Source organism: Oncorhynchus kisutch, linkage group LG6 (genome assembly GCF_002021735.2).
Source record: "Oncorhynchus kisutch isolate 150728-3 linkage group LG6, Okis_V2, whole genome shotgun sequence".
NCBI classification, from domain to species: domain Eukaryota; kingdom Metazoa; phylum Chordata; class Actinopteri; order Salmoniformes; family Salmonidae; genus Oncorhynchus; species Oncorhynchus kisutch.
This window is the reverse complement of record NC_034179.2, coordinates 36,858,610-36,883,311: the sequence shown is the minus strand read 5'-3', so window position 1 is coordinate 36,883,311 and position 24,702 is coordinate 36,858,610. Positions and strand designations below refer to the sequence as shown.

The following is a 24,702-nucleotide window of genomic DNA, read 5'->3' as shown; positions in this document are numbered from 1 at the left end:
GCACAGTAGTTGAGATTGTGGTCATTAGTTTTGTGGTTCAGTAGTTGTGTAGACAGCAGTTGTGGTCAGTACTTGCGGTTGTGGTCAGTAGTTGTGTGCTTCAGTAATTGTGATGAGTAGTTGTGGTCAGTAGTGGACACCACTTTGGTCAGTAAAAAGTGGTCAAAGTAGCTAATTTGTGTCAAAAGTTGCAATGTTACTTTACAGTTAATGGAAGATGGAAGTGATGATGTCACACTGGGGAACTTTAGAATATTGATGTGAAATTTAGGCAAAAGATATAAATAGAAATTCGCCTTTTTATTTATTTTTATTTATAATTATAAATATTTTTTATATTTTTTTATTAACAATAAATCAATACAGGAAGAACATGTGGGGACACAAGTATAAAATATAAATGAGCCCCCAGTGCACAGAAGCACCTGTATGACGTAATTCAACAGCATCGCGAGCCTTTAACCTTCCCGAATCGCACCTGTGTGAAGCTAGCCACAATAAGGATTAGCCACAATAGAGGAATTTACAGCTTGCCTTCAAAATAAAAGTTGTCAATTAAATGATTGAAACAAAAAGTGGAATCATGCCTTATTTGGACTAGATAATGCTAAACAAGGTCGGAATGTTGTTATATAAATTCAACAACAGACAATCATTTGTTAATTTTACACCAAAAACTAAAAATCTGTTGAAATCGCACTATGTAGTCTATGTATTAGACTTTAGAATTGCATTGGGGGCATACTTATATGCATTGTACAGCCTAACCTAAGGATGTTGCACCCATGAAATGGGTTATTAGCCTACTCAGTGACACTCGCAGAACACAACTGTGTAGAGTTTACACAAATATAAGCGTCTTAGCTCTTGTTGGAGGACTTTGACTGTGGGAACTCACCTTCCTAGTCTGTCTATTGTGGGTATTGGGCATTCATATTGTACTGTACAGCTTAACCTATGGATTGTGCACACATGAAGCCTACTCGGGGACACCCACAGAACACAACTATGAAGAGCGTACACAAATATAAGCATCTTAGCTCTTATTAGGGAACTTTAATTGTGGGATATGCGTTCACTTTAAAGCCTATTGTGCATATTGAACATTCATATTGGACTTTACAGCCTAAATATTAAACACCCGTGAGAAATGAGCCACATTAACTTATTATTATATTTTGTTGGATTTATATAACAACATTCCGACCTTGTTTAACATAGTCCAAATATGGCACGATGCCACTATTTGTTTTAGTTTGAATCACTTTCAATGGCGGATTTTTATTCTGAAGGCAAACGCCACTATTGGCGCTAATCCTTATTGTGGCTAGTTTTACACCGGTGTGACTCGCGACCAACCGAAACAGTACTCTGGAAGGCGACTTGCTACTGCCTCTTTAAGGAAAAAGGGAAACAGTTTAACAAACAATTATAGATAGATGGCTAAGTAGACAACTTCAATGTGGATTTACCGGAATTTTACACGAAGATTTACCGTGAATGTGGAGATAAATGGCGCTTACTTCTGTGGAATAAGGGAATATATGATAGAGCACGAGAGGGTGACTGGTTAGCATACTTCTCGCTAGCTAAACATGGTGGCCAGTAAGCGAAAGGGGATCTAAAATATTTAAGAAAATCTTCTTGTTGGATGGTGAGACAACCTTGGCGATGTTGAGTGAGAGTAACCTTTCTACTCGTACTCCCAACCTTGGCTGGATTTGCCGATTTCAAATACACTTTTCGGTTCATCTGAATATCCAGTAAGGAGTCGAGCTGTCCCGACAATTATTGGACAACCCGCTTGAAAAGTTATAATGAAGTTCGTTTCATGTTCTACAATGTATTGTACATAGACGAACAAATGAGCATTGAACAACGATGATTTCAAATGCGCGTTAGAGATGTATCTCGTCGAACGAACATCACTCTTTCTCAATTCCAGTGTGAGCATGGTTGTAATATTGTTAGCCTACTGCTGAGTTAAACGGCTACAAAATAACTGTTATTCTGAAAATAAATAATGTAAGCATCAGTGCTGGTAACATTGTTTAATTTAGGAAATTGTATGATATTGCTTCGTTGTGAAAACACCCAGTGTTTGGCAAACCTTTTCTACTCGTACTCTGGGAACATTCACGGCGAGACGTTATGGATTATAACGCAATCCAAGACACACACACAGGCCAGAATTTGTGAATTGATGGAAACGAGTGATGGTTTTCACATTTAGGATTTTACGATACTTCATACAACAAAACGTGGATTACCTTCGATAGAATTTAGAGGACTTGCAGAGAATATTACATGGAGACTCGTCTGACATGCCAAGGAAGGAGTTACCACTACCAGAGGGTTGGGAAGAATCCCGGGATTTTGACGGGAAAGTCTACTACATCGACCACATCAACCACGCCACCAGTTGGATTGATCCAAGAGACAGGTATGGTATGACATTCCAGTGACTCTAAAAGCAAGCAGTTGAGTCTTGCTGATATGCGCTGTCAACAACCATCAGCATCCATCAAGTGCTCATAATCTAATGGTTAATTTGGCACTTAATGAATGGACTCAACTGCAATCTTTGAGTTGACATCACATTTTGAGGTGTCACATAATGTAACAAAGTAGGCTATAAACCTAGCCTGGGCAGCAGCGAGTGTGCGCTATGGAGCTGCACTATCGTCTTGGTTTAAATAAAACATCCTCCATTCAGGCTTTATTAGTATCGGTTTCAGCTAACGAGCTTTAATGGCATTTCGCGTATTGTCATAATAAAGCAAAATGTTCCATCATCATGCTAGAGTGGCTAATGCTACTTTCTCATGTTGCCCTCGCATGTAACAACCAGAAGTTGTCCGAAAACGGGGGCAAATGCTGTTTAATTACAGTATGTAAACATTTCCCGTTTTTTTCCGAATCGGCACGCCATTACAGGTAATTAAGCACGAGACCGATGCCGTTGCAGCCTAAATGGAGGATGTTTTATGTACGAACCGATCGCCGGAAGACAGGTGTGTTATTACTGGTTTTGGCACATTAAGCCCAGATGATAGTGGAGATCCATAGCGGCTGCCCAGGCTACTATAAATCAAGCCTGGGTGTTGATGGAAAAAAACATGAAGATTTTCCACAGGAATGTGGCTCATAGTCAACCAGGCATTCACAGGCAGTTAACCCACTGTTCCTAGGCGTCATTGAAAATAAGAATTTGTTCTTAACTGACTTGCCTAGTCAGGTACAATAAAAAAGTACATTTGCATTCCTGTAATTAGAAATTAGCCCTCGAGGTTTCCCCCTAGTAATATTTTAGTGTATGTAATAGGCTTACAATACTTAGAACTGGGTCATGACAGCCAGGGTCTCATTTATACAGAACCTTGGTGTCAACCATACTTTGGAACTAATTTCGTTTTAGCAGTCCACTTGGACTTTGACACAAAATCTATTTTAATAGCTTAGTTTTGGAATGCTTGAGATTATGGGATTTTATTTTTCATTCAGCCTTGGTTATGGATAAGGATAGGCCTTCATATTATATTACAAGATTTTGAAAATAGGCTTTGTGTCAAAAGTTACACCTGTTTTCCTTGGTGGCTGTCATTGTTGCAGTCAGCACACAGAACCATAATTACAAGCCCAATAACATGACAGAAGCAAGGGCACAGACCTCCCCACCTCCCTGGTGAAATGCCTTGGTAGCAGCAAGACCAAGATGGCAGAACTTTGTAAACAAAGACCTCAACACACATTCCTAAAATGCACGGCTGAGGAGGGCTGAGCACAGAGGCTGCAAAGTAAAGACTGATTCATTTAAAATCCCTTTCACTGCTTGCCAATGTGCACAGGGTCAAAGTACAACATCACAACTTGGGATAGAGTTCCGGTCAAAAGGAGAGTGGTTGAGCCAAGTCTTCTGTAAATCATATGCCTGTCTCCTAATATATAATATAGGCCATTTAGCAGACACTTTTATCCAAAGTGACTAGTCACATGTGTATATATTTTACATATGGGAATCAAACCCACAACCTTGGCATCAATGGCACCACACTCTACCAACTGTGCCATACAAGACCGTGTCTCCTATGCTGTTCACTGATCTGTTGGAGGGCACAGTAGAACATGAAGCCAGCCCAGAGTACTAAGTCTGAGATGAGACACAGCCATTCTCAAAGTATTGATCTCAGACTGAAATAACCAGACCATAACCAGACCAGACTGGCCCAAAACTGTCATTGGACATTTACATATCCTTCTACTGCTGTTCAGCAATAAGACATTTATTTTTGCTGTGCTGAGCAACATCTGATGAGGAGTTATTAGGAGGCCTGCTGATGATTATAACAAATTCCCATTAGACTGGTCTGTCCTATTGGTGAAAAATGTGCTTTCACAAACACCTCTCACTGTGGAACCAAAGAATGTACCAGCCAAGTGTGATCAAAGTTCTATTATACATTCTACAGCTATTACAGGCCTATAACATTTTCAAATACTACAAGATATCCCAAAGGTATTGTAGTATGGCAATCTGACCATGTAATCATGAAAACTTTTTCTCTTTGGTCCCCTTAGCCTATCAAACCTGAGTAATGTTATCCTTTAAGCTCAAGAATGAAGCCTGTTAGGCTTAATGGAGATGGTAACTGGAGGACTCAGCCCAACATTCATACCATGCATACATGCATGCATCTCGTTGGCCCCTGCCCTGTCAGTATCTTTCTGGGCTGCATTCGCATACCTCAGCCAGACATATTGTTTATCCACCCTCATGGTGACGCACACACCCAATGCATTCTGTCAGCTGAATGGAATGTTATCTCCCAGATACCAAGCTGTTGCAGGAGGGGAGTTGAAGCAGCTAGCAGCTCTACTTTATTGTTGGACCTTGAGCGCTATGAAATGTAGGTTGGAGTCTCATAAATTTGACTTGAGGAATTTATAGTGCGATGAATGAGTCTGACTCATCATTCAGTTATGCTGCCACATGTTTTCACTCTGCCGCACTCTTTGTCGCTTTGCATTTGAGCATTATCACCTGCTTTTGACTTTGTATGCAAACCTGCCTAGTGTTTTTTACCCTTCCACTTGACTAACTAGTAATGCTGCAGCTCACCTAGGGCCTCTTGTCAACCATGCCTTATTAAAAATGTTGGCATACATGGAGGTTCTTGGATTTGCGTGCACAACAAACTATTTTTGATTTCAAACTGTCGCACGCAACATATACGCATGTTTTCATTGATAAATCAGTGCCATACTATTTCTGCGCTCGTGAATGAGCTTTACAACTCCGCTTGGAAAATGCCCTGCATTCACCGTTTTTATGGTAACAAAAACTGATTAGAAGCACCTGCTGCTCATCAGTTGTTTACCTGTGTTGCCTACAAATACTGTGTTGAATGTAAAAGATTTGCAACTACACACTGAACAAGGCTGCAAAGCAGAAATGTCTGTGTACGCTATCCCTAATACAGTGAAAATAATAATAAAAAATTAATTAAGCTTTGTGACATATTTGAGTTAGGACGCATTACGAGTTTTTATTTATCCGAATTCATGGGTTTTACACACAAACCACACTTCTGGGAGAGTGCGATGGTCTCTCTTTGATTATGGTAACAAAACGCCCTAATTTCCTGTATGATTTGGAGATGTTGGAACTGGACCATGAGTTTCTAAAGTGCAATGCCAAATTTGATCATATTTCTGTGGAGGTTTGAGCAGTATGTTTTATCTTTTGCAGTGGCTTTTTTTTTTAACGAAAAAAATGCATGCCGCCTATAGCACGTGCTAAACACTTCTGCAAGATTGATTGTCTTGAACAATTTTAAAAGTAAATGTTGCATACAGCCCACACCAATATTCAAAAGATGAATTGTTCAATATTTTGTTCATCAATACGTGCCTGTGTTTTATCTTCTGCCTTGGTATAGGCTTTGAGATTAAATAGGCTATTATGTCACACTTTTGGCTATTGCTCCGCAATACTGTAGCCTACCCATACTGTCATAGGCTACAGGTCTATTTACTTTCGAGCATGGTTGCCTATTGAATGCGTGATGGATAAATGTTAGCCTATTATTGTTGTTTAGCAGGAATAAACCAGTCATGTCAGAAAAGGGGAGACATGCCCTGCAATATGATTGATTTGGGCCTATTTAATAAAAGTAAGATATTGTATTTATCTTAGGCAACATGCTGCTATGCAATCTTCTCACCAACTTTAAATCTATCTGTTTTATAGTTAGGCCTATGTTTTAATGTTTTTTTATTTATTAGTCTAGCATTATTATAATTCCTGTGAATCACAAACACCCCCATTTCCACAAAAATAACTATTTGCTTGCAATACAGTTGATCAACCACTAGAAGTTTTGCATATTCATGGTCTGAGATTTGCGTGGCAATGCGCACACTTTCCCGTCAAGTTCAAAAGGGATAAATACCAACCTTTGCGGGAACTGGTGCAGGCATGGTTGTCTTTTTTTGTGCGCACGCACCTTTTGATTAGAGGCCCCAGGAAATGCCGGACCCCCTGTCTTTGTTTGAAACACTTAGCTAAAGGTTAAACCTGTAAAATCAACAATTATATAGACTGAAATCCGCTCTCGCTATAAAGGCCTACTTGGTCTGCATGGACTATTAATAATGTCAATTTATAACTTTTTATAGTGCTTTTCATTACAATCGATGCACTTTTGAAGAAAATGAAAAAAATGAATGGATGATCATGGCAGGTATGGTAGTTCATGGCCTCAGCGGTTTTAGAATTTGTTCTTAACTGACTTGCCTAGTTAAATAATGAAAAGAAAAACAAAGCAGTCAGCCCAGGAGGACATGTAAAGTAGAGGCAGTTGAGATGAAACTGAGGGGGGCACATCCAGGGTGTTTCAGACTGGTCCAGAGCCTTTCATCAGGGCAACGTGGACTTGCCATCTCTGAAGCAGCACTTCTCAGTATTAGTCTCTAAAGTCACTCTTATGGGTAGAATCCTCCACTACCGATGTGTTGCACCCACCTGGGTGAAGCCACGACAGCCGCGAAGGCACCAGAGAAGCACACTGCAAGTCAGTCGATTTAGTCAACATTGAAGCTAACCACTGGAGAAAACGGCTCAACTTCAACGAGCCTGCCAACTCCAAACACCATCCCTTTACTTTGAGTCAAAACATAGCTGGTTTGTTTGCTAGCAAGTTAGCTAGCTAAGCTTCTTGATGACAGTGACGCATTAGTTAGGGGAAACCAACTAATGCTTGTATTTGTAAGCAACTCACACATACTGCCCATAAGGTAGGCCTAGTAGTTTATGGGTTTAAATAGATTCAACAGAATCTTGAAAAAACCCTATCCTCCAGGGGAGTGCTTTCCTAAGGGTTGGTAGCACCTGGTTTTTCCTATATCACACAGCTTATGGAAAAGGCTGGAAATAAACAGGATTTGTTTTATCATGTGGTTCACAAAAGACCATTATAGAAGCCTTAATTCACTCACTACCCAAATGAGTTATTGGAAGACTCATCACTGTTTGAAGAGATTAGGAGATGTCAGCCTGGTGTCCACTCCAGACAGACTGGAAGAGGTCTTTCATGCCAATGCACAGCCAGTGAGTGGCTCACGCTAAGCTCTGGGCCTATTTAAAGCCCTCTGATTGGTCTATTGAGACAGTAAGTCCGCGCTTTTCGGAGGGTAATGATGAGTTCGGCCATCAGCTCCGAGTGATTAGGGGACTGGATTTGCAGGGGTGAGAGGACAGCGACAGTGGAATGAATCAAATAATGGGATGATGCGCACACAGTCACTCAAAGGACCTGGCACCAGCAGACAGCTTTTTGGGAATTTTTGTTTTTCTCTCTGCAAAGCCTTTTCCTCTGAGATACATTTAGAACAGGCCTTTTTCATTATTCATAAAGTTAAAAAGGAACCCGTTGGGTTTCACCCTGAGCAAAAGTCTCTGTGAGGATGGTAATATCTGCCGTCTGCAGAAAAGAGTTTGAGCAAAGGAATAGATCAAGACAAGTTTTCCCACATGTAGCCTACGCCACTGATAACTTGCATAAGCTTATGTTTTCTATCCTTCAACCTAGGTTTATGTCATAGCTATGAGGGAAATTAGGATTAGGTTAATTGTGAACCCAAGTGTGCCAAGTTAGATCAGCATGAAAAAGACAACACCTGAATATATCCAACCCACCTAATGTACGAACTGAAAGGCTGATTCTTGGATGTTACTCAGCAAATAGCACCCTTCCCTTTTTCCATTGGTACTTTGCACATTGGTCGTGCTGGTAGAGTCTTCCCGAGGGGCCTTTTATGTATGGTGGCCACTGAGGTATCCTGTGATCCTGAGCCTGGCTTGGTGTTGGAAGGCCTGGAGGGGTTGCCTCAGAAACCTCTAGGAAATTTGTGAAATGCCAGGTTCCAGTTTCCGGCTATTGTGCTTTGCAAACCCCACTCGATGCGAATAGAGACCTAATTAGGGCCCTTTTATTAGAGACACACAGACATCGTGCAATCCTGGTAGCCCTCAGTGACAACCAAATGATCTATCTTTGCATGCACCCTGGCTGGCCCACTATCTTGTCATGGTCATCCTGATTTACTCTTGCTGTGACACCTCTAATTCTTACCATCAGTTGACTGTTGTTTCTTGTGTGTGATTTTCAGGCAGACTAAACCTCTGACATTTGCTGACTGCATTGGCGATGAGCTGCCAGTGGGTTGGGAGGAGGCCTACGACCCCAATGTCGGGGCCTACTATGTGGACCATAACACAAGTGAGTCCAATTCTCCATAACGCTAACTTCTGGCACCCATATTCATCACACATTTGTGAAGAAACACATGGCCAGTCAAATCAAGATGCAAAATTATTTCAACATTTCTTCTCTCATTCTTTCTTGTTTGTTATGTTCTGTCTCCCTTTCCTCTCCCCTTGATCTCTCTCTTTCCCCTCTACCACCATCAGAGAGCACTCAGCTGGAGGACCCACGGGCCCAGTGGCAGCGGGAGCAGGAGGTCATGCTGCGGGAGTACCTGGACGTGGCCAAGGACTCGCTGAGCGCCCAGAAAGAGATCTACCAGGTGAAGGAGCAGCGGCTTCGCCTGGCCCAGCAGGAGTACCGCCAGCTCAACGATGCCTGGAAGGACAAGTCCACCTCTCAGACCAGCTGTAAGGACAAGCCGGGGGGGGGGCAGGTTTATGGGCTGGCAGAAGGAACAGGTGTGCAGGTAGCAACGGTGATGAGGATCAAAAGGGGGCAGAGAAGCCAGGAAACTTGAAGGGCTGTACGTAAACAGGGGGCAAGGAACCAGAGAGATTAGGTGGCAAAAGAGAAGAGAACTAGAGTGATTGGTAGTCTTTTATTATTCTTCTGATTGATGGTGCACATAAATTTAATCACAGGATTACAGCACATCATAGTTTACTCAAGTTGTCAGTAATTTACATTTTTGGGGAACTAAAGCTACTCCCTACTTATTTAACTTGACTCCATTCCTAAGAGGAATCCTCTGCCATTGCTCAGACTTGAAGTGGTGATTTACAGTAGTTTGATAACACACAGGGGATTGATGAGTAGGGCCTTGAAGTTGAATAGCGTGATGTAGAGGATTAGATAACACCCTGGCTCTTATCTCCCACAGTGAATTCCAGATCGTCCTCCAGCAGTAAATATGACCCAGAAATCCTCAAAGCCGAGATAGTCACTTCCAAAAGTAGGGTAAGAAACGTTTTTTAAAATTTATTTATTTTTTAATAACATTTATTTTTTTACACCATCTCCGTACTCCAACTATGGCCTGCTTTACGTGTGTTCAGTAATCATTAGGAATGGATGTGTATACCCATATGTGTCCTTAAGTCTCCTGTTTTGGCTTAATTCTCATCCCTAAGATTTGCAAACATTAGTGCATGAAAAAGGCTTAGTCCAATGGACTGTTGCTAAGTGACTGAGTGTCCAACTCTTTCTCATTGTAAAGGGGGAATGTGTGTAAGTGACATCTTTGTCTGAGACCTCCACCCAGGGTTGGGTCCCAAATTGCATCTCATTCCCTATATAGTGTACTACTTTTGACCAGGGCCCTTATGCCTCTGGTCAAAAGTAGTTAACTACATAGTGTGCCATTTGGGATGAATCCCAGAGCTGTCGGTTGTGCAACATTATACAACGGGTGGGCTAATTCTGATTGGTTAAAAGCGCATTCTAGCCCGTGTCTATTCCACAAGTTACCACCAGCTAAATATATGATGTTAAAATGCCTTTTTACTCTATTCCATTTGACTGCGCAATCCACTGTCTCATCAGCCCAGGCAGGGACGTTAACATGATCTCCACCATTAAAAAGCATATAGATGTTATCTCACGTTTCTTTTAGACTAACATTTATTTTTCAGCAGCGGAGATTTGTATATAAACCTTGCTGTCTGTCTCCGACATTTGCAACATTGTTTCAATTTTCAAATTTGATCTCCAACTGTCCCATAGTAATGAACGTGTAGGGGTCGGGAAGACAGTGGCAGGCATCATTTCTCAGCCAGTCGAAATCATGAATCAGCTAGGATAATTTTTATGGATATATGCAAAAAAATATCAATTGAAAAAAGGTAAAACGTAACAAAGTGCAGCTAGTTTGCACTCTTTCCAGCTTCAGTTTGAAGTTGTTGTGTCCTAATGAGAGAACGTATTTTCTATGCCAGGTGAAATCGTGCCTCATTAGCTCATTGTTATTGATATATTCAAATAAATGTCACTAGAAAACAGCTTAAACAAATGCAGCTACTGTTGTTGTTTTTACACTGTTTGACATGATTAAGTTAGCTGTATTTGGCTAGTGAGCCAACAAGGGATAAGAATGTTGCTAGCCAGTATGGCAATGGAACATTTTTGAATGAACGACTGGGTCCCGTCCATAGATACAGAACAAAAAGACTGAATGACTGGGTCGCGTCTCTGTCCACGGAACCAATAGACGCACTGACCAGCCGGCTTGGCTAGCAATCATAGTCCCGAAACAAAACTACATCTTGTGGAAGGGTGAAATAGTATGAATAGGGCCTCCCGGGTGGCGTGGTGGTCTAAGGCACTGCATTGCAGTGCTAGCTGGGCCATCAGAGATTCAGGGTTCGAGTCCAGGTTCTGTCGCAGCCGTCCGCGACTGGGAGGCCCATGGGGCAGCGCACAATTGGCCCAGCGTCGTCTGGGTTAGGGAGGGTTTGGCTGGCAGGGATATCCTTGTCTCATCGTGCACTAGCGAATCCTGTGGCGGGCCGGCCGCAGTGCACGCTGACCAGGTTTCCAGGCATACGGTGTTTCCTCCGACACATTAGTGCGGCTGGCTTCCGGGTTGGATGGGCATTGTCAAGAAGCAGTGCGGTTGGGTTGTTTCGGAGGACGCATGGCTCTCGACCTTCGCCTCTCCCGAGTCCATACAGGAGTTGCAGCGATGAGACAAGACTGTAACTACTACCAATTGGATACCAGGAAATTGGGGAGAAAAAAGGGGTGAAATAGAAATGGTATGATTTTAATTATGTTGGATTATTTGTGGATGTTTCCTCCATGTTTCCTTCACATTTCATAAAAAAAACAATAAGGGAATGTTTTGCTTTAATAATATGTAATCGGCTTATAAGATATATCCCCCCAAAAAAATCTTCATGAAACAAACATAATCCAAATATAGCCGAATATAACAAAAGCTGTTCCCAAATATAGCCGAATAATCATATCTTACGTAATCAATAGTATTACAACTGGGGATTTTTAATTTCAGTAAAATATGCAGTGTGTTTCTCTCAGTTGAATAAGCCGAACATAATCATATTGCCAGTAATCAATAGTATTTCAATTTGGGCACTTTTTTTCCCTTCTCAGTGAAATAACTATATTCTGGTCACTCAAGGCCATCAGACTACTAAACAGCAATCACTATCTCAGAGAGGATGCTGCCTACATGAGACCCAAGCACTGGCCACTTTAATAAATGGATCACGAGCTACTAAATAATGTCACTTTAATAATGTCTACATATCTTATATTACTCATATCACGTGTATATACTATATTTTATACCATCTATTGCACCTTGCCTATGCCGCTTGGCCATCGCTCATCCATATACTTATATATACATATTCCCATTCACCCCTTTAGATTTGTGTGTATAAGGTAGTTGTTGGGGAATTGTTAGATATTACTGCACTGTCAGAACTAGAAGCACAAGCATTTCGCTACACTCGCATTAACATCTGCTAACCATGTGTATGTGAGAAATAAGATTTGATTTGTTTGTCTCAGGTGAATAAGCTGAAGAGGGACCTCGCCTGCATGAAACAAGAATTGCAGCATAAAGAGCAGGGCTTTGAAACACTGAAAGAGTAAGTGCAACCTGACATCATTACACAATCACAATTACACTTAGTAGTAGTAGGCTTCTGCTTTGTTTTCGATACAGCCGTAAAAAGATTCCCATTATCAACACACTCGAGGCCCTCATCTCACCCTGGTTGAAAAGGCAGCTCCCTGACTGAATTTGATGATGACCCTCAAAATGGTCAAATATCAAAAATTTTGTCTGTGAAACACATTTCTCTTTGAATGCCTGGAGTGCCGCCTCTTGCATCTGTGTTGTGGAAAAAGACAGATGGGCCCTGCCTCAGTTCAGTGAGTGAATTTTTTTTAAACGAATGACAAGCTACATAGTAGTTCGACTGGATTCCAACCGTTCTTCCGTGACCTTCATTTTGCTATCAAATTTCAAACCTTCCTTTGCTATCAAACATTTACCAACAATCATGAAACTGTACTAATATACGAACACTGCAACATCCTGTCTGTCCTCAACTCTCCTTTCCCAGAGAAAATACTTCAGGGCCTTTTATAACAAAAGACCGAAATATAACGATAGTATCTATTCTAACAGTATATATTTACACTGAAGTGGAAAAGGCTTGGATAGGCTTCACTGGTTCTAGTTCTCCTTGGTCTTCAGTGAAGGAGTGCTGCCCCCTCCTTCCTTTCCTCTGCTCTCTGAACAATGTGGAAATACCTGTTATTCCACTGCATGCATGACTTGCTGTTGACTGACTTTACATATTTGATGCTGCTGCCACGGACGGTCTCTCTATGTGTAGCTGACTGTCTGGGCTTCAGGCTCTTTCGCCTACACCTGTGGCCCTTAAAATCCAGTTTGGTTCTCGTCCTGGATCCTTAGTTTTGTTGTTGTTCACTCTAATCCAGATTAGATCAGGATGGTTTAAAAGTGTCACTAGTATTTTCATAGTGAAAATGAAATGTTTTTTTTTTAAACAACATACCTCTTTAACGAACACAAAACTAAAAATGTATAATATGAGAGCAACAATGTATAAGTCTGATAGTGCTATCTATGTAGTATTTAGGCATACTCACTGATTCACAGTTTCATAACCTATATCACTGGCTGATCAGTTTCCAACTTGTCTCTTTTTCACTCTTTTTCTCCCTCACTTTCTCTCCTTCTCCCACCTTATCCCTCTTCTTCCCCTCCCTCAAGGATCAATCACAAGGTGTCCAGTGCGCCGTACGGCTTCAAGCTCCATGAGGCGCAGGCCATTCTGAACGAAGTCAAGTCTATCAAGGACGCCATCAGCTCTGGGGAGAAGGAGAAACAGGAGCTCATGCAGGTAAGCGGGGAGGGGGATGAGGGAGGGAGGGGATGGGGGTCAGGTGTTGTATTGCTATGAGGAGATTGGTAGATGACAGCCTGTCAGCTTCATATGAGACGATGGGGGGATCAGAGGATGCAGGAGTGAGGGGGGGGGCTTTTTTGAGCTAGACTGACTGTCATGGAAAGGAAAGCGGGAATGAAGGAGGGAAAGGCGTAGAGAGGGAGGGAGATGGGGTGGGCTGATGGTCAGGGAGGGAAAGAAAGGAGAGAGCGAAGAAGAAAGGGAGTAGACAGGAGCTGCAGAGTCTCGTCTTGGTCTCGTGTTCCTCTTCATCTCACATGGCACAGCATTTTCTCTCTGCTGGTGTATCTCCCACCCTCCCTTGTTACCTGTGTCCCCTGCAACCTCTCCGTCTCCCCTCTCCTGTCCCAGCGCCCCTGGGCTGAGTAGCAGACAGACAGACAAGACCGCATGGTACTGCAGACTCTGTCATGACTTTGCTGCTCAATCAATGATTCACCAGCATGCTAAGTCTTTTAGAAGCTGAGCTGGAGGAGGGGTTGGTAGTCGACCTACCTTCTTCATGCTTCCTCCTCAGCTTTGACCTGAGGGAGTGGGACACACGTGCACTTATGCAAAACACACACACACACGCACATCAAATGTGCCCCAGTTTTAATCTGGGTGGCAGTAGAAAACAACGAACACTGTGTTTGTTTAGTAGGGGCTGGGTTGTGTTTAATAATGCAGAGCCTCTCTCTCTCATGTGCGCTCTCTCTCTCTCTCTCTCCACTGGGCTGTCTCCCCTCCCCAGCCTTCTGCAGCTGACAGTTCAGTTGTATGTACAGTTGAAGTTGGAAGTTTATATACACCTTAGCCAAATACATTCAAACTCAGTTTTTCACAATTCCTGACATTTAATCCTAGGAAAAATTCCCTGTCTAAGGTCAGTTAGGATTACCACTTTATTTTAAGAATGTGAAATATCAGAATAATAGTAGAGAATAATTGTGATGGCCACTCCAATACCATGACTTTGTTGTCCTTAAGCCATTTTTCCACAACTTTTGAAGTTTGCTTGGGGTCATTGTCCATTTGGAAGACCCATTTGCGACCAAGCTTTAACTTCCTGACTGATGTCTTGAGATGTTGCTTCAATATATCCCCTTATTTGTCCGTCCTCATGATGCCATCTATTTTGTGACATGATGCTGCCACCCTAGTGCTTCACGGTTGGGATGATGTTCTTCGTCTTGCAAGCCTCCCCCTTTTTCCTCCAAACATAACAATGGTCATTATGGCCAAACAGTTCTATTTTTGTTTCATCGGACCAGAGGACATTTCTCCATAAAGTGCAATCTTTATCCCCATGTGCAGTTGCAAACCGTGGTCTGGCTTTTTTTATTGTGGCTTTGAGGCAGTGGCTTCTTCCTTGCTGAACGGCCTTTCAGGTTATGCACACTATTGTTTGTACAGATGAACGTGGTACTTTCAGGCATTTGGAAATTGCTCCCAAGGATGAACCAGACTTGTGAAGGTCTACAATTTATTTTCTGATTTCTTTAGATTTTCCCATGTCAAGCAAAGAGGCACTGAGTTTGAAGGCAGGCCTTGAAATACATCCACATGTACCCCTCCAATTGACTCAAATTGTGTCAATTAGCCTATCAGAAGCTTCCAAAGCCATGACATTATTTTCTGGAATTTTCCACGCTGTTTAATTAAAGGCAATGTCAACTTAGTGTCTGTTAACTTCTCATCCCCTGGAATTGTGATACAGTGAATTATACATGAAATTATCTGTCTGTAAACATTTTTTTGAAAAATGACTTGTGTCATGCACAAAGTAGATGTCCTAACTGACTTGCCAAAACAATTTTTTGTTAACAAGAAATTTGTGCAGTGGTTGAAAAACGAGTTTTAATGACTCCAACCTAAGTGTATGTAAACTTCCGTCTTCAACTGTATGTGTGTGTGATTTGTATTTTCTGTAACATAAGGACAACTCATAGTGTGTATTTTCTGTGTATGAAGCCTGTCTAACTCAGTCAGCATTGTGTCAGTTGCCAGTCTTTGCTGGTTTTGCTTGAATTGTGTACTTTAATATTAAAGATGAGGTTCATTCCACTCTGATTCAGTGCTGAGCCATTTATTTATTTTATCACTGATTGCACTGATTTTATCATTGATTTAGTTGACCATGTTTGGCCACTTGCAAAAGCACATCTTTATGCAATGTACAGGACTCTATCTCTATGAACACGACTATGGTCTGTATTATAGATTGAAACCATAGGACAGGAGCTTTGTAAATTCAAGACACACAGCAAAATATGTAAACAATACTAGCCGTGACTTCTCTCTGATGTGTCAAGCCTGTACACAGTATGTCTGTCTCCTCTCCCTGTAGAAACTAGCAGTGCTTAAGGATGGCTTCCAGTTGGACTCAGTGGGTTCTCAGTCTGACCTGTGGGGCAGCAGCCCCTCCCTGGCCAACTCTGAGCTGTCCATCCCTCGACTCTACTCCGAAACCAGCTCCCAGACAGACATACCTGCTGAGGTGAGAGGAGGTTGTGTTCAGTTGGCACCAAATGGACAAATTGGGAGGCACTACCTGGACTTGTCCAATAAGAAATGCTTGTTTTCGTTTCCTGTTTAAAAATGTTTTGCTTTGGTGTGACCTAATGAACAGGACCCAGGTGTAACCTTTGGAAGCGTGCCATGGAATGATGCACAGATACTGCTTGCATCACTAATTGATCAGAATGTAGGTTTGTCACACCACACCTTCAGTTCTGTTATTCTTTTGTTTGATCCAGTTTGGGACCAACACCAACAAGTTGGCAGAGAAGGTTCGACTAAGCCTGAAGTATGAAGAAGCAAAAAGAAGGTAACTTGTGTAACCCAAATAAGGGTTTTTCAAACTTTTCTTTCCCAGGCCAACTGGCAACCCAGGGAACCCCATCGTATGTTAGCGCATAAAAAAGAAAAAAAAGAAAGTAACATTAAGTCTTATCAGGTGAATGATATTGGCAGGTAGAAGTAATCAACATTTTAAAATGAATAGATTTGGTAGACAGTTGTTTTGACCTTCCCGCATTTCATTGGAAGAGGAAGTGTAAACTCTAACAATAGTCTATTAGCTAGAAAGGTACACTACATGACCAAAAGTATGTGGACACCTGCTCTTCGTACATCTCATTCCAAAATCATGGGCATTAAAATGAAGTTGGTCCCCCCTTTGCTTCTTTTACAGCCTCCACTCTTCTGGGAATGCTTTTGACTAGATGTTGGACATTGCTGTGTGAAATTGCTTCCTTTCAGCCAGAAGAGCATTACTGAGGTCGGGCACTGATGTTGGGCGATTAGGCCTGGCTCGCAGTCGATGTTCCAATTCATCCCAAAGGTTTTTGATGGGTTTGAGGTCAGGACTCTGTGCAGGCCAGTCATTCCACACCGATCTCGACAAACCATTTCTGTATGGACCTCACTTTGTGCATTGGGGCATTGTCATGCTGAAACAGGAATGGACCTTCCCCAAACTGTTTCCACAAAGTTGGAAACACAGAATCATCTAAAATGTAATTGTATGCTTTAGCGTTAAGGTTTCCCTTCATTGGAACTAAGGGGCCTAGCCCAAACCATGAAAAACAGCCCAAGACCATTATTCCTCCTCCACCAAACTTTACCGTTGGCACTATGCATTGGGGCAGGTAGCGTTCTCCTGGCATCCGCCATACCCAGATTCGTCCGTCGGACTGCCAGATGGTGAAGCGTGATTCATCACTCCAGAGAACGTGTTTCCACTGCTGCAGAGTCCAATGGCAGGGAGCTTTACACCACTCCAGTCGATGCTTGGCATTGCGCATGGTGATCTTAGGCTTGTGTGTGACTGCTCGGCCATGGAAACCCATTTCATGAAGATCCCAATGTACATTTCTTGTGCTGACATTGCTTCCAGAGGCAGTTTGGAACTCTGTAGTGAATGTTGCAACCTCGGACCGATGATTTTTACGCGCTTCAGCACTCGGCGGTCCCGTTCTGTGAGCTTGTGTGGCCTACCACTTCACGGCTGAGGCATTGTTGCTCTTGGACTTTTTGACTACACAATAACATCACTTTCAGTTGACTGGGGCAGCTCTGGCAGGGCAGAAATTTGACGAGCTGACTTGTTGGAAAGGTAACATCCTATGACGGTACCACGTTGAAAGTCACTAATCTCTTTAGAAAGGCCATTCTACTGCCAATGTTTGTCTATGGAGATTGTGTGGCTGTGTGATCATGGGAGCCCTGACATTGAGTTTGAGCAGTATAGGACCACCTGTTGCGCAGTGGGAGCCAGCTCATCATAGCTGGTTGATGCATGGAATAAAATGTGTTCCTATAAGCCTGAGTTGTGCAACATTTCCATAGGATATGCAATTGATTGAGAAAATACTTTTGATGGCCTCTGTTAAAAAGAGGAAGATTCTATAGGCTAGGTCTACTTTTTATTTATTTATTTATTTATTTAGCAACTTCCCTAATATTGCTTTGCTGTACAACCGAAGTAGCCGGCATGAAAATGAACTGCGGGAAAGCGTCCTCCTTCAAGTGCATACGGATGACGTCTTCTATTTCCCACTGTTCTGACTGGTGCATGATAATGGCCCATTTCTAAATTATAATTAATTTCACACACATTATTTAGTACATGTAAAGACCAGATTAAATTGAGAATAGTCTGATGGGTGAGAATATTATCACATGTGAATGATGCCCAGCATGTGCAGGCAAAGGAACAGCGCATACATTTTTTTTGGGCCACTTTTCCCCAGTCATAGTCTCATGTAGCCTAGCCCATAAGCCTATATGGTTTGTTAAGGTTTGTATCACCACTCGCAATCACGTGTGATAAGTTTTGATCTCAAATATAGAATTAACACTTTTTTGGGGGGGTTCCATGATTTCATATGTGCTTATTCATAGCTCAACACAGAATAGTCGCATGTGTGCACGCCCTCAAATCCTTTCCATTTTATTCAGCTTTGTTCAATTGTATTCTTCATACTATAAAATAATGCAACAGAATTCTAAGCATATATTGTCTGCTAAATGAACTAGTGTAGCCCACAGCCATATGGCGTAGCCAGATCAGGATATAACATAAGGACAACTCATAGTGTGCTATTCTGTTCTTCTGAAATAGACTACATTTTCTTCATATCATGTTTCTTTAGACCTGTCTAAAGATCAGTGTGGAAGCCAGGAGATGCTAAATGTGTTTGTTAATTAACGGTCAATTACCGTGAGAATGACAGTTATTGGCTTGACAATCACCGGCTGACAATTTCGTGACCCCCCACAGCCCTACTCGTGAAACGACCTCTTACTTCCTTAATACTGGACACAGACACATGAAAATGGTATCCACAATGGTATTCTGTTGCAGCGAGTGATATTCATAAAATCATTATTTTTCACGTTATCCAGATTGCAAATTCCCAACACAACCCATCATCAAGTATCAGTCTAGTGACTTTATAACTTGCTATGAGTATTCATGAGCCTTTATAATGACCTTTAACATGTTATAAGCCATATTATATCTCTATTAAATTTCTCCTCCACACAATTAAATACAACATAAAAGAACATTAATTATATGATGTCCTCTCCTCCCTCCAACCCCAGGATTGCCACCATCGAGGTGCAGATAGCCAAACTGGACAGTGAGGCTTGGCCGGGGCTGCTAGACCCGGAGCGCGACCGCCTCATCCTCATCAATGAGAAGGAGGAGCTACTGAAGGAACTGCAGTACATCAAGCCCTGCAAGAGAGCTCCCAATGAACAGGAGAAGATTGAGACTGAGAAGAAGATGCTAGAGAGAGACCTGCAGGCTGCCAGGGACAACCAGAGCAAGGCCCTGACTGAGAGGTGAGCATGGGAGGTTTATCCCCAACTAAGTAATCGTGATCACCCTGGGGCTCACTGACTTATTGAGAGTTGGCCGTCACTCCATCCCTGGGTAAGGTCACGGTCAGGGAAGGAGGGATAACAGAGGGAATAGAGCTGCACACCCGGAAAGCATTATGGTCACATACAATGATACAGGAGATTCAATTAGCCATCCACTCTTCTGTCTTGGCAGGAAACTTTTATTGCCACTTTTTGGCTTTTAGTGTTCTGTTAGTCAGCACCTCACCAAAAGAGTGCATTTAAAAAAAAATGTTTTTTATACATCTCATTTCAATGCTAGCCAGAGAACGGGTCGGCGTGTCTGTTGCGTGAAGGAGAGAAGAGGCCATTGGAACCCCACTGGAACTAGGCTGCAGTATATTCACAGACAGGGAATAGATAGGCAGAGCAAGGCCTCACAACATACTGTACTGTACCTTAGCTGCAGTGAAAAGACAGTGCAAGTGCCTCGGGTGCAGCACCTGATATGACTGTTACATTAACACAAAGGTCTACTCCCTGATGTGGACATAGTGATGGACTGGGCTCTGTTAATAGAAACTAGACGGAACACTAACTATGGAAAACAGACCGTCTCCATCTGGATTCAAGAAAACACTGTCAAACCGGTTGAAAAGCATCACACTGTGCTCTCTATGTTGACCTAACGTTGTGTATGTCGACCCTGGAAGATTTACTCCCAGACACACTACATACCTGTGCACCTTTTGTTGTGTTGGCTGCTTCAATCCGCACAACCTTTTTTCATGACATTCATGGCTCATGATTGTAATTGGATCACAGACTGTAGAAGTGGATACTATATGTAGTGTAGAACCCCTTCCCCCTAGCCTCTTACCCATCACTGGCCCTCTGTAAGGTGCATTTTTACCCTTTAGTGATTGGACACCTGCACTCTGGATCAGGTAACCAAGGGGACTACAACAATTGGGCCTTGTGACTCTGGCACATTCTCCCCTCTCGCTCGCTCACTCACATTCTCTTCTCCCTTTCTCTCTTCACATTCCTGTCTCTTTTCCTCTCTTTCTCTCATTCATATTCCTCCTCCCTCTCCCCCTCTATCTTTCCTAAACAGCTACCTTGTTCTCTGTTCTCAATACTGTACCTGCATTGAGTTCCCTCTCTGGTTTCTCCCTTCCTGTAACCTGAGCGTCACTAACCGGGGATGTAGGTTGGAAACAAAAGATGCCTTTTTCTAACTGCTGGTTCTGTAACTGCGGCCTGGAAGATGATCAAAAGACTCTATTATTATGTTATGGCCTGTTTCCATTAAAGCCTCATTACACTGACACACTCTCCCAATAAACAAAGAACTGGATAACAAGATGTCTTTTATGAGACACAAGTGTCTGCCTTTTGCTCTTTTAACTGTGTCAATACTGCTGTATATATTTTCAATCCGGCTGTGACCTAACATGTTTTGTTTTCTATCAGATTGAGATTGCACTGTAAGAGAAACGAGCTGGTGAGAGAGCTGGAGGAGATGGTTCGCCTGGCCTCTTCACTACACACTCAGCTCAAGAGGTATGCACACCCGTCTACAACACATTCAGCTACTGTCTCCCAACACTTCCACACTGTCAGTTCAGGAGGCATAATCGCTTAAATGTATCTACTAAGCATGTCAACTCCTATTGCACAACTCGATGTGCACATTCAAAATGAAAACCAATTTAAGAATACATTTTATTGTCTACATGGAGACACAGGCAACATTTTTACCGTGGAGGTCTTGGTGAGGTTCTAGTCACTAAGGTGTAATGGTACACCACTACTGCACTCTGCTCTGAAGTTGTTCACGAATCACTACACACTTCTATGAGTACAGCCTCTTCTGTCTCCTCTCCTATCTAACCTCTCACATCTCAAAATGGGCTTAATGCTTCTGAACATTCAAAATGTTCATCCAATTAACCCATTTCACCTTCGAGGCAACTGCTGATGTGCAAACCGATGTCAAAGCTGAGTTGCGTATGTACATGACGTACTGACGCCACGTAAAATTTTGTGCTTCACGTGCAACACAGCATTCCTAACCTAGTCCACAAGGTCTGCTGTGTGGATCAAGCAGTCAACAAGTCGAGCGGTCATTTGAAAGAGTAAGAATTTCAGCGAGACAACTCAATTGCGAAATCCATTAACGCCAAGATAATGGAATTCATTGCCCTTGACAATCAACTGTTCTCTGTCGTGGATGATGTTGGCTTTCGCGACTGGTCGAGCACCGGTACACACTACCAAGTGTGCTATTTTTCAGATGATTCCCTACCCGGAGTTAAACAGTAATAGTGTCCCTGCTATTAGCTTCACGACTGACATTTGGACCAGCGATGTCACCCCCATGATGAGCATGCTGAGTCTGAGCACAGTGGGTCATCGAGGATTTCGTACTGAGGAAAGTTGTATTGCATGCTCATGAATGTGCTGGTTGTCATACCGCTGCTGTCATTTCAATGGCATTTGAGAACATGTTTGAAGCTTGGAAACATGAACACACTATCTAGCTCCATTCGAACAACTGACTTGAGAGATAAGCTCATCAACTGCACCTGCAGCAGACGTGATACCCTCTGTCATGGCATTGAAACGCCTGCTCAACAAAACTGCAGACACGGGCTGTGAATAAGCGATTCGGTGGCATTCTCTGAGCCTCTTTACTGTGTCGCCACCATGCTCAACGCTATGTACAAGGACCGCTACTTCGATGCAGACAAGAAACGGGGTTTACGTGAAATGTTACATACATAACTGGAGAAGATGGAAACGGACACAGTGACAGTGCACACTGTATTTTTGGACACCTTCAATGATGCAGACAATTTTTGGTACACTTACCCAGGTCTGTGCCTGGACACACTACTGTCTCGGCGCTCTACAGTCAGTTCCTTCCAATATTGTTATTGACAAAAAATAACTAGACCTGTAACCGATATTAAAATTTTTAGCGGCCTTTTAAGCATTCTAGTACAGTTAAATAGTTGAAACACACACACACTGACAAATGTTTTGTTGGCATTTACGTATGTCCCCATTACCAGTAAAACCTTTTTTCTTTCACTTACTTGCGGTTTCATTTGCTCAGTCGTTTCATTCTCAACCAGGATTTTATCATATATGTCAAGTAGTGAAGTTTCAGCTCTGTCTGTCCATGGCCTCTTCCTCGGTGCGCACTTTCACTGTGTCTGTTTCCATCTTGTCCAGCTGTGTCTAGCATTTCGCGTAAACCCTGTTTCTTGTTTGCATCGAAGTAGCGATCCTTGTACCTAGCATCGAGCATGGCGGTGACACAGTTAAGAGGCTCAGAGAGAATGCCACCGAATCGTTTGTTCACAGCTTTGAGTACTTTTGCAAGTTTTAACCCCACGGTCTGTGTTGGCAGTTCGTTGAGCTGGTGTTTCAATGCCATGACAGAGGGTATCACGTCTGCTGCAGACACAGTTGATTAGCTTATTTCTCGAGTCAGTTCGAATGGCGCTAGTGGTGTGTTCATGTTTTCGAATGCCATTGAAATGGGCTTTCCTCAGTACGAAATCCGTCTGACCCGCTGTGCTGTCAGACTCGGCATGCTCATGGGGGTGGTATCGCTGGTCCAAATGTTAGTTGTGAGGCTAATAGCAGTGACGCCCATAGCAAGAAGCTCATAGACGTGTGTTTCAACAATACTGTCTAACTCCAGTAAGGCAACATCTGAAAAATAGTGCCTACTTGGTAGTGTGTACCGGGGTTCGAGGTGCTCGACCAGTCGGCAAAAGCCAACATCATCCACGACAGAGAACGGTTGATTATCAAGGGCAATGAATTCCATTATCTTGGCGTAAATGGATTTGGCCTTTGAGTTGTCGCCCTGAAATTGTCTTACTCTTTTAACTTCTCTAGGGTAGGTGGCAGCATTTGAAATTTTGGATGAAAAGCATGCCCAAATTAAACAGCTTTCTACTCAGGTCCAGAAGATAGGATATGCATTTAATTAGTAGATTTTGATAGAAAACACTCGAAAGTTTCCAAAACTGTTAAAATAATGTCTGTGAGTATAACAGAACTGATTTGGCAGGTGAAACCTGAGAGAAATCCATTCAGGAAATAGGATTTTTTTGTTGTAGTTTTCTATTCAATGCCGTTACAGTATCCATCGATTTAGGACTCAAATTGCAGTTCAAATTCCTTCCACTAGATGTCAACAGTATTTAGAAATTGTTTCAAGCTTGTATTCTGAAAAATGAGGGAGTAAGAGCAATCAATGAGTGGACCCTGCCGTGTCAGAGCTTTTTCATGCGCGCGACCAGAAAGTGCCTTTCTTGTTTACCTTTTTATATTGACAACGTTATTGTCCGGTTGAAATATTATAGATTATTTAGGCTAAAAACAACCTTAGGATTGACATGTTTGACATGTCACGTTTGACATGCTTCTATGAACTTTACGGATACAATTTAGACTTTTTGTCTGGCTGTTGTGACTGCATTTGAGCCTGTGGATTACTGAAGAAAATGCGCAAACAAAATTGAGGTTTTCGGATATAAAGAGACTTTATCGGACAAAAGGAACATTTATTGAATAAATGAATGTCTTTTGAGTGCCACCATATGAAGATCATCAATGGTAAGGGATTAATTTTTATCTCTATTTCTGACTTGTGTTACTCTTCTACTTGGCTGGTTACTGTTTGTAATGATTTGTCTGCTGGGCTATGTTCTCAAATAATCATAAGGAATGCTTTCTCCGTAAAGCATTTTTAAAATCTGACACAGTGGTTGGATTCACAAGATGTTAATCTTTAAACCAATGTAAAATAGTTATCTTTTCTGAATTTTTATAATGAGTATTTCTGTATTTGAATTTGGCGCTCTGCAATCTCACTGGATGTTAGCCAGGTGGGACGCTAGCGTCCCACATACCCTAGAGAGGATAAATGACTTCTCGATTTGAACTTGTTTAGTTGTTGGAAGTGTGTGCTTAGTATTTTTCTGCTTTTGTTCTGTATTTTTCATGGCATCATCTACCTACGTTTATATAGGGATGCACGTCAGCTTTGACATCGGTTTTGCACATCACCGTTAAACTAGACATTAGGCCGATATGCTAACCGATGT

The 24,702-nt window shown here is 42.2% G+C and overlaps 1 protein-coding gene across 1 annotated transcript in view; it reads left to right on the top strand.

The window, feature by feature from the left end:
* Positions 1 to 1,331: 1,331 nt before the first annotated feature.
* The window catches only part of LOC109892770 (protein KIBRA-like), a 43,547-nt gene continuing 20,176 nt past the window's right edge, over positions 1,332 to 24,702 (top strand). The window contains exons 1-10 of the mRNA XM_020485539.2: positions 1,332 to 2,443; positions 8,671 to 8,780; positions 8,972 to 9,175; positions 9,649 to 9,725; positions 12,303 to 12,382; positions 13,540 to 13,669; positions 16,065 to 16,214; positions 16,474 to 16,544; positions 19,328 to 19,570; positions 21,047 to 21,136. Of these exons, the coding sequence (XP_020341128.1) occupies positions 2,325 to 2,443; positions 8,671 to 8,780; positions 8,972 to 9,175; positions 9,649 to 9,725; positions 12,303 to 12,382; positions 13,540 to 13,669; positions 16,065 to 16,214; positions 16,474 to 16,544; positions 19,328 to 19,570; positions 21,047 to 21,136 (1,274 nt within the window). The 5' untranslated portion in view covers positions 1,332 to 2,324. The remainder of the gene's footprint in view (positions 2,444 to 8,670; positions 8,781 to 8,971; positions 9,176 to 9,648; positions 9,726 to 12,302; positions 12,383 to 13,539; positions 13,670 to 16,064; positions 16,215 to 16,473; positions 16,545 to 19,327; positions 19,571 to 21,046; positions 21,137 to 24,702) is intronic.